The 10,508-nt window shown below is 48.7% G+C and overlaps 1 protein-coding gene across 1 annotated transcript; it reads right to left on the bottom strand.

Annotated features, from left to right (window-relative positions):
- LOC147347762 (transmembrane protein 14C) lies at window positions 1-6,708 on the bottom strand. The gene is made up of 6 exons (XM_086370355.1): window positions 6,664-6,708; window positions 5,595-5,650; window positions 5,209-5,285; window positions 4,270-4,371; window positions 1,451-1,538; window positions 1-531 (listed from the first exon to the last, which is right to left on the bottom strand). The coding sequence occupies exons 2-6, from the start codon at window positions 5,615-5,617 to the stop codon at window positions 477-479; spliced, it is 345 nt and encodes a 114-aa protein (XP_086226481.1). The 5' UTR covers window positions 5,618-5,650; window positions 6,664-6,708; the 3' UTR covers window positions 1-476.
- Window positions 6,709-10,508: the final 3,800 nt, after the last annotated feature.

The following is a 10,508-nucleotide window of genomic DNA, read 5'->3' on the forward strand; positions in this document are numbered from 1 at the left end:
TATCATTTACAGTAAACTTTATTTTAATTGATTTTATTTAACATAATTTCAAAGTAGGTCTGTGCTCTAAGATAAGCAAAAGAATAGATATCGTAAATCTCATTAAGAGATCCTTTTCATACTGTTCCTTGAGCAGCGCAAGGGGCTTGGAGGGCCCCAGTGGTGACAGCCTAACATTCTATCCCTGGAGATGTTACCTAGAGATACAGAAAGAACAGGTAACACCACAATACAAGAATTAAACTGTATGAGAGTACCACAGGAAGAAACTCTTTTGTGTTACACCTTACCCATCTCTTTAGGGCTGTAATGATAATGATCGATTTTTTATCTCTGCAAAGTTCAGTGCTGTTTTTTGGTCTGTTTTTAAGAAAAATGTCAAGAATACATGAAAATGCTGTACTTGTTTATCTTAGTACATGAAAAAGAGTAGAAGTTTTAAAAATTCTTCAGGAGTCCAAGCTGGGCCATGACTATTACTGATGGGGTTTACTCAAGGCACTGATTCCAAGTTTGACGACCATCAGCAAACTGTGCAAAGCAAACACATAAAAAAAAAAAAATTACGTCAAGAATAGCACAGGCACTCGACTATTTTTAAGGGACTAGGACTCAGCAGGTTCCCTCCCCTCAGTACGTGCCGAGGTGGTGCCAAGGTAGAGCCAGCAGAGATGGACTCCAACTCTGCTGGAGTAGGACTCCTGGAGCCGCCAAAGGAAGAACACGCCAAGGGCAGTTCTGCGCTCAGGCTTTGAAATCATACACGGGAGCCAAAGTTCCTAATCGAGCTGCCAGTACTTCAAAGACGAGAAACAAGGCTGCAGAGCCCACGGCCTCCCCCGCCACAGAGGCCGGTAACGCAGACCTCCAGCCTGCCAGCTGACATGGCTCTTGACCTTGGTCTACACCGAGTGTAAGACTTTACTCCTGACAGCACCCTGACTACGATCCAAGTCGGTGAGGAAGCTTCTTCTAAAGCAGATTTTAAAAATTCTATCTTCAGGTTATCTTTATTAAAGACTACATTTTAAGATCAACCTGGTTTGGATTTTACAATCAAAGTTAATTACAAAACAGGATTCGATCAGAATTTCTTTTTAGCAAAATTTTCAATAATAAAGGACACCAATACAGCTGAGATATGTACGGACCCCAAGCTGCAAATCACAGCAGTGGGTGCAGTCACAGCTTCGCAGCGAAGCCACCTCCTCTGCAGGGAGGAGCCAAGCGGGACCAGAGCTCAGATGTGAGAGCAAAACCATTTCAGAAGTGAATGAGTATCCTCATCTCATGATGACATGAAATCAACTGTTTTTGCAGTCTTTGCTATTTGTGGATAAATCCAATCATTTCAGGTGATGCTCAGCATCAGGTACACTGAAACAAGGACCCTTCTGAATGTCTACAGCGTTGGGGACACTGAACTAAAGCTAGCAATAGAGCAGAGTACCTGGCACCTGCAATCAGGCCTGCTGGCATGAATTTTCTAGAGTTGTAGAATCTCATCCCCATGATGCCAGCCAAGGTTCCAGATGTGACTGGTGGAAAGATAAAGAGAGTCACAGATCACTACATCTTATAGGTGACAGGACGGAAAAGTGGCCAACTTCCCACCCATCTTTCAAAGGCTCAGACCCCATCTCATACTCCTCCTCCCCCGAGCTGGGGACCTCCACACTGTCCACATTTAATGGGACCAAGTATTAACACCAACACTGGAATCAAAGGCTCTCAGTGTCTGAGCCCAGCCTGCCTCAGCCTCACCTCCTACCACTCTTCAGCCATAATTCTCGTTTTCTCCTACACTGCTGTGGGGGTTTTTGTCCCCTACTCGTTGCCGATGCTGTTTGCCCTGTATGCGCTCAGGCACATCCCACTCCATGTTTTATTAATTCCCACCACCTGGTCCGCAGCAGGTGCTGGGGACACAACCATTATCACAGAGATCTCTGCCCTTGAACAGTGCTTCAAGCTTGATGCGGCTGACTTGAAAGAATCACACAAAAATTTAAAAGTACAATCTGTACTGTCGTTTGAGTCATGAAGTCGTGTCTAACTCTTCTGTGACTCCGTGGACTGTAGCCCACCAGGCTCCCATGTCCGTGGGACTTCCCAGGCAAGAACACCGGAGTGGGTTGCCTCCAGGGGATCTTCCCAACCCAGGGAACGAGCCTGTATCTCCTGCACTGGCAGGTGGATTCTTTGCCACTGAGCCACCAGGGAAGCCCGTAATCTGTGTCACAGGTGCAATGAATGCAATACAGATAACGTCATATCAGGGGTCCAGCCCATTCAGGGAGAAGGGCTTGCTGAGAGAGGGGAGACTGAGCCATAATGTGAAGAGAGGTGGCGGATGAGCTAAGGGCAGGAATGCGGGTCCAGGCAGGGGGCCCGGCGGTGGGGGATGTGCTGAGGCACAGAAACCCACCAGAGCCAGGGAGAGGGCCACCCCTGCAGAGCCCCGCGGGCCCAGGCAGGGACTGGGGTCTTCAGCCGGGTGGTGCGAAGCCATTAACAGACACGAGCAGAGGGATACGCAAGCAAAGCTGCCATCTGAAAATACAGCTGCAGCCGCAGCACAGGGAACCAGCTGCAGGCTGCAGGGCACCCGTGAGCAAACTCCCTCGGGAACGCAGGCATCGGCAGAGCTGACAAGACGCGGGTGATGGCCGTGGAGGCTGAGAAGGGGATGACTTGGGATGTGGGCTGGGGGCGGGGCTGACAGGACCTGCTGATGAAATGGACAAGAGGGATGGGAAGAGAGGAAGGGAGACCCAAGTGGATGGAGCACAAGAGAAGACGTGAAGCCAGGTCGGAGCTGACGCCTGGACACGCCTGGAAACTTCCACGCAGGAAAGCGGATACACACGAGCAAGGCTTGGCGGAGAGAGAAATCTGGGTGGTCTGTGAACTGGTGGTGATCGGAGGCCTGGGCTTCAATGATCTTGCCAAGTCAGAGAGTTTGAAGAAGATAAAAAGAGCCAGGTTTTAAGAACCTTAGTATTTAATGGTCAAAAAAGATGGGTGGACAAAACAGACAGAAAAGACAGATGAAAGAGAATGAGAAAATACAAAGGAAAAAAAACAAGAGAATGGAAAACGGATTGGCATACTGTGCTGAGAACAGCTGAAAGGTCAAAATAAAGGACTGAAGGACTGAAAAACGTACACTGGATTTGGAAAAACACAGCGTCCTGGCAGCCTCGGGGGAGTTATTCTTTGAGACGAACAGAAGTGGAGGCCGAAGTGGGTTAAGAATGTGAGCTGAGGAAGTGAAGATGGCAGGGTGATGGATTTTTTTTAAGAGAAGTTTCTGAAGAGGAAGAAGGGCAGCAACTGAAGAAAGAAGTGGGGTCACGAAAGGTCCCTTTTCTGTTGTTGCTTTTAAATGGGTGAGAGCTGAGCACGTGGGTGTGTTCAGGGCTGGCATCACGGACAGGGTAGAGCTCAGAGAAGGGGGCGAGCAGAGACCCGCAGCCCGGGAGGAGGGACGCGCCTGGAGACTGGGCGTTCGCTGGCGTGGAGGGACGGCATCGGAAATGAGACTTGGGGATCTGAGGCGCTTGGGGGCAGAGCTGGGCGCCTCCTCGTCCCCCTCTGCTGACAGGGACGAAGGACTGGGGCTCCCTCACTCCCGGCACAGCCGTGAGGACCAGAACTGTGGTTTCCTCGAGCGGTTTGGGGCAGGGGGTGGAGGCAGCAGGGGGCCCACAAGCCCCCATAGGGTGTCTGGCACAAGCCCTGTGGGTGGCGCTCAGGAGAAACACAGCCAAGCCACTCAGATAAGACAGAACCTTCACCCTCACTCTCTCACATCTGGGCTGCTCACAGGACATGGCAGAAGCCCGCGGCCACCTGCAGTCCCCAGGCTCCCTGAAGGCCGGGCCTCCGTCTCATACACTTTGCTTATATCTAAAGGACGAATAAATGACTTTCACACGGGAAAAAACGCAATACCGATGCGGACCTCACCAGACACACAGTCCTTCAGCGATGCTCCAGCAGACAGTTCTCAGAGGGCAATCACAATGGTTAAGAGACACGTGCTTGCCCTCTACATGTTTAAGGCTGACCTCACGGAGTCAACCTCCATTCGGGAGGGAGGAAAACTTTATCCTCTATGTAAAAGATCAGCAGCAACGGGCTCAAACCCCCTCCTTTCAAACCTTCCCCAGGACTTGGCAGAAGCGGGAGAAGCATCTCAGTCTGAAGAACCCGCCGCGTCCCACCAACCCAGGGACGCATCAGGGAGACGGTGAAACGACGTACCTAAGAAAAGCCAAACGTTCTTCGGATCCTGAGACAGCTGATAGGACCCCAGGCCGGCGAGACCACCGAAGAGGAGCCCGGCAGCCAGGGATGGAACACTGCCTGGAGGGACGCACACACACACCTGCGTTGTCCTGGCAGACACTCATCTCTGCAACAGAATCCCCAAGGCGCACCACCTCCCCCCACCCCCAGCCCCGAGGAAGCAGCAAAGGGAACGTCTCCCAGTGCCGTTCAAGACCAAGGTGTCCTCATGCAGAAAAATGTTTGGGGGAGATTGCTTTTTCTACTGGAGAAGTCAGGGCCATAACCACACCACCCCCCTCTCCTCTGACAGGCAGGGCAGCTCCAAAGGAGAAGAGGAGGCTCCTGGCCAGGCTTGATTAGCCTTGAAAAGACTGGAACTGCCCATGGGCACAACCTCGGGCTCAGCCCCAAAGGAAGGGGAACAGGGTCAATGAGTTAAAAAAGGATTTGGAGAACGGGTTCCGGTGTGTGTGCTGGTGGTGGGGAGCAGGCACGGAAGGCTCCTGGAAAACAGCCAGATTCACAGACACACCTGTGCCTGGCTTCACGCAGAGACTTCAAAATTGTTCACGTGAAGACAAGAGGCTTTCTCCCACTTAAAGAGCAGGGATGGCCCTCCGGGGTCAAGGCTGATGTATGGCAGGTGATGATAATGACCATCTATTACCATCCCTAACTGGCATCTTTAGATAAAGAGGCAAAAACAAGTGACTGGACAAGAAGCCTGGTTTAGCTCAGCCAGATAACCTCGAGGCGAGTAAAGGAGCAGCTATGGGGCTGATGATAAGCAGGCTCTCCAAAGAGGAGGCTTAAACCAAACCTGACTCCAACAAGACTGTAGTCTGGGAGCACTGGGGACTTGTTCTTCAACGGGAACAAGATTTCCCGAAGTTAAATAACTGCAAACCATACCTGCTTTTGCATAGCCAATAATCCCGCCGGAAGCAACCAGTGCTGCATAGCCAAAGCCAAGCCAGTGTAAAGGCACTCTGAAACAGAACAGTAAGACATTGGTGCCAAACGTGTTCTAAAAAACACGTAACCGTAGGATGGGATCAAAAAGGTCATCAACCCTATCACTGTACAAGTGCTTATAAATCCCGGAGAGGTTAGATGACCTGCCTAGGTCAGCAGCAGAGCTGGGACCTAAGCACAAGTTCCTGTGGGGGGTGTACAGTCCATCCTTCCATAACCCAAGCTGCCCTGCAGTCTTGGCTCAGTGCCCTTTGCAGATGAGGAAAGAAACTCTGCGTCTGAGAAGCTCCTGGCTATTCCACCCCCACCCACCGGGCACTTACAGCGGGCTGGAGTCCTTCGGCATTGTTCTTTCACCTTCTCCAAACCAGGCCTGTACCTGCAAAGGAGGGGCTGGATCAAAGATGGTCAACAGCACAGCTCCCTAGCAGACAGGAAGAGGTGGGTCAAGTTCCAGTTCCAGCCCTGGGGAGCTAAGAGGTAACGGCTCAGCTTCTCTAAGCCTCAGTTTCCTTCACTGTTTACCTACCCTGTGCAAACTTCCCATGGCTAGGACCGGCATCAAATGGGATAATACCTAAAAAGTGCTTTGCACTCAGTAACTGCTGAACAGACAGCAACCATTCTGGTAATAATCTAAGTTCTAATAACATAGGCCTACGGGAAACTTTACTGACCACCTCTGTACAGTTAATAAGCTAATCTTTTCATTATCTAACCAAGTTATAATTAAATTGTAAAATAAACACTTCTGTGCCCTTAATTCAAGTATTTTAATTACCCTTTCTGGGAGGAGGGGTTACTGCTTTTCACCCCCGCCCAAAGAATTAGATTATTTCAAGTCAACATTTATAACACGTTCAGACAGTTGATTTTACATCTCTCATAGTTACTGTTAGATGGGGGGCGAGAGGAAGGATAAAAAATACAAAAACCCAAGCCGTAATTACGTACAGTGCTACACCTCTGGCAAACTAGGATGTAACTAATTTCTTAAATGCATCTGGTATCCACTGGGGCTAAGCTTGAAAGCAACACACAGCTCTTCTGTTTAAACTATTGTCTATAAGGGTTAGGTGACTTGGAATCTTACCACCGTCATTAACTCGACGTAGCACTGCGTCGAGCATTGCACCCAGATTTTTAAAGAGATGGACGGATAAAATCTCCAGGAAACTAAGTAGCTAATTAAATCAGTAAGCGCCTGCCAAGAGCTCAGGGTTCCCGCAGGATTCACTACCCACTAGAAGGAGAGCAGAGAAAAGCAACCATCGCGCAGCCTAAAGCCGCCACCTGGATCCTGGGGAAGAGCAGAGGGCAGCAAAGCCTCTCATGTAATTTCTAAAAGTCAAAACCTGAGTAAAATAATTAATAATTCCAAAGCACACGAACCTCCTTCCCGAATGTCTGCCCGCACAGGTCGACCAGGGCGTACTCGCCTCCGGGCGGGGAGTCGCGATCCCGCCGGAAGTGTTGCGGCGCGTTTTCTGCGTCCCGGGGGCGGGGCTAGAGAGGTGGGGCGGGGTTGAAGCGTGGGGGCGGGGCTAGAGGCCTGCAGTCGTCGCACTCTTTGCGTCCTGGGGGCGTAGCGTGGGGCGGGGCTAGAGGTCGGGAGTCGTCGCGCTCTTTGCGTCCCGGGGGCGTAGCGTGGGGCGGAGCTAGAGGCCTGGCGTAGCAGCGCTCTCTGAGCCCTGGCTTGCTGCCGACGGTCCGGCGCGTGCTCTGTCCCCGAGGCCAGGAGAGTCGCCGAGCACATGTGTCCCGAAAGCTGGACGCGGGCAGGGCCGTCCAGCATCCAGCACTTGTCCCAGATCCAAGACGGCCTGGCCAAAAGCCGGAAACCCAGGACTGGAGTCTAGTTTTGACGGAGTCCTGGCGAGCTGGGCCAGGCCTGCGGTGGTCACCGATGGGGGAAAGAGCGTGTCAGAGACTGGATTCTGAAGGATGCGTTAACGGAGGGCTCCAGTCCTCGCCAGGTGTCAACCATCGGAGATGGTCCCTCTAGCCTGATCACCTAGTTTGCTACCATGAGAAGGGACTATTTTCTACCTGCAGAAGATAAGGTGGTCACAGGCTAGATAATCTGGCTCACTTCCCTTTGTTTTAGGGAGTGAGGCTACTTGAAGAGGCTACTTGAAGAGTGAGGCTACTTTAAGACTGACTGTAGGTGAGTTAAATTTGCAAGTACCTCTGCAACGTCTCCCCACCCCGCCCCCCCCACACACAGATTAACTCCACACCTGCTCCTCTTCCCTGCCCCACCATACTCTCAGTTGATGTAACACCAAAACGTGGGTGTCATCCTTGATGTTGCTTTCATCCCCTGCAAGTACATAACAACAGATCATACATACACAAACCAGTGAAAAGACAAATTGCAGGTCACGGGTATCTTTAAAAAAAAAAAATGCACAAGGAGAGAGTTGTAAGCTTAAGTTTTATTGGAGGCAAAATGAGGACCATAGCCCAGGGCACAGCCTCTCAGTTCTGTGCAACTGCTCACTGAAGGGCAGGGGGTGTCAGTATATGTGATTTTAGTGAAGTGGGTTACTGTGCACTCAAGCACACATTTTGACAGAATGTTGGTGCTAGTCACCAGGAGCAGATGTCTCTGTTAATGATGTCTCTCTTAAGTGCTTTCATAGATAAGAGAAGACGCAAGAGATTGGGCTCATAAACCTCCTGAAAAGTCTCCATCTAAAGGCCTGTTCTGCCAGTTTTTCCCAGAGTGCCTTTTTCCTGATCTCTACCTAGAACTCCTTTCAGAGTGTGCTATAGGTCAGCAACTGCAGTGGCGCGGGACCTAATCCTTGTAGAGACGGATGGCAAGTGACATTTTGGCAGCATACATATTCTAAGAGAAAACTTTTCCACTCGCAACAACGCCTACCTTTCAGATATCAAAACTGAAGCCTGTGTTTACCATAGCTGACTTCAATCAGCCAAAGCTGAGAGTGACTAAGACCTGAACAATTCCACTTAGGCCAGACCCTCACCAACTTAATGGAAGACTCTACTGAAAAAATCGATAGGACTTGCCTTAACCAGCTGGGATGACACTTATAGGAACTAAACCACCCACAACCCAGATAATCACTATGGTGTGATCACTCACCTAGAGCCAGACATCCTGGAATGTGAAGTCAAGTGGGCCTTAGAAAGCATCACTACGAACAGAGCTATGGAGGTGATGGAATTCCAGTTGAGCTATTTCAAATCCTGAAAGATGATGCTGTGAAAATGATGCACTCAATATGCCAGAAAATTTGGAAAACTCAGCAGTGGCCACAGGACTGGAAAAGGTCAGTTTTCATTCCAATCCCAAAGAAAGGCAATGCCAAAGAATGCTCAAACTACCACACAGGTTGCACTCATCTCATAGGCTAGGAAAAGTAATGCTCAAAATTCTCCAAGCCAGGCTTCAGCAATAGGTGAACCGTGAACTTCCAATGTTCAAGCTGGCAGAGGAACGAGAGATCAAGTTGCCAACATCTGCTGGATCATCGAAAAACCAAGAGTTCCAGAAAAACATCTATTTCTGCTTTATTGACTATGCCAAAGCCTTTGACTGTGTGGATCACAATAAACTGTGGAAAATTCTGAGATGGGAATACCAGACCACCTGACCTGCCTCTTGAGAAATCTGTATGCAGGTCAGGAAGCAAGAGTTAGAACTGGACATGGAACAACAGACTGGTTCCAAATAGGAAAGAGAGTTCCTCAAGACTGTATATTGTCACCCTGCTTATTTAACTTATATGCAGAGTACATCATGAGAAATGCTGGGCTGGAAGAAGCACAAGCTGGAATCAAGACTGCCGGGAGAAATATCAATAACCTCAGATATGCAGATGACACGACCCTTATGGCAGAAAGTGGAGAACTAAAGAGCCTCTTGATGAAAGTGAGAGAGAGTGAAAAAGTTGGCTTAAAGCTCAACATTCAGAAAACTAAGATCATGGCATCTCGTCCCATCACTTCATGGCAAATAGATGGGGAAACAAATGCAAACAGTGGATGACTTTTATTTTTCTGGGCTCCAAAATCACTGCAGATGGTGACTGCAGCCATGAAATTAAAAGACGCTTACTCCTTGGAAGGAAAGTTATGACCAACCTAGATAGCATATTCAAAAGCAGAGACATTACTTTGCCAACGAAGATCCATCTAGTCAAGGCTATGGTTTTTCCAGTGGTCATGTATGGATGCGAGAGTTGGACTATAAAGAAAGCTGAGTGCCGAAGAATTGATGCTTTTGAACTGTGGTGTTGGAGAAGACTCTTGAAAGTCCCTTGTACTACAAGGAGATCCAACCAGTCCATCCTAAAGGAAATCAGTCCTGGATGTTCACTGGTAGGACTGATGTTGAAGCTGAAACTCCAATACTTTGACCACCTGACGCGAAGAGCTGACCCATTAGAAAAGACCCTGATGCTGGGAAAGATTGAGGGCAGGAGGAGAAGGGGACGACAGAGGATAAGATGGTTGGATGGCATCACCGACTCAATGGACATGGGTTTGGGTGGACTCCGGGAGTTGGTGATGGACAGAGGGACCTGGCATGCTGTGGTTCATGGCGTCTCAAAGAGTCGGACACAACTGAGCAACTGAACTGAAACCACAGATTTAATTACATACAGTCCTAGGCCCTGGTAGAGCCGTTTTTTGAAATAAGATACAAATAATTAAGATATAGTTTTAAGACTACCTTTGTTAGAAGATTAACTAAAGCCTACAGCCATACCACCCTGAACGCGCCGCATCTCATCTGATGATGGAAGCTAAGCAGAGTCGGGCCTGGTTAGTACTTGGATGGGAGATTAGCCAAGTGTTTTTTTTAATGGGCTGAAGCAGATTTAAAATAAAGGAAATGTCATTTTCCTATCTTAACATTTCCTTGTCATCCACTGGAAATAGAACAGTTTAATCAAGTTTGGCAGCCTCTCTTTAACCTTCTGTTCGGAGCCCTGAACTTCAGCATATGCATTATACATATGTATTTTATTTATCTGTAGCTCTTAAGCTTGTCTTAACTTCCTGGTATGAATGTCTTTTTATACCATTTGTTATCAAAATGAACAAAATCCTCATTAAAATTATTAGAACCACTTGAAGAGGCCGAAGTAATGCAGGTTTTTCATTCTTCCCCCACTTAAATAGAAAATCTGAAAAATAACTCCTTTATCCACTTTTGGTAAAAATGTGTTCAGGATTTTATATTATTTTAAGCCACAATA

Source organism: Bos grunniens, chromosome 23 (assembly GCF_055505025.1).
Source record: "Bos grunniens cultivar Pamir isolate PY7600 chromosome 23, Bosgru_T2T1.0, whole genome shotgun sequence".
In the NCBI taxonomy this organism is placed as follows: domain Eukaryota; kingdom Metazoa; phylum Chordata; class Mammalia; order Artiodactyla; family Bovidae; genus Bos; species Bos grunniens.

Bases quoted from the DNA above. Each gene is read 5' to 3' on its own strand.
- LOC147347762 (XM_086370355.1), bottom strand. From the start codon at position 5,617: ATGCCGAAGGACTCCAGCCCGCT. The intron at 4,372-5,208 runs GTATGGTTTGCA...GCGTCCCTCCAG, and splicing joins TATTGGCTATGCAAAAGCAG to GCAGTGTTCCATCCCTGGCT. The intron at 1,539-4,269 runs GTACGTCGTTTC...TCTTTCCACCAG, and splicing joins GAACGTTTGGCTTTTCTTAG to TCACATCTGGAACCTTGGCT.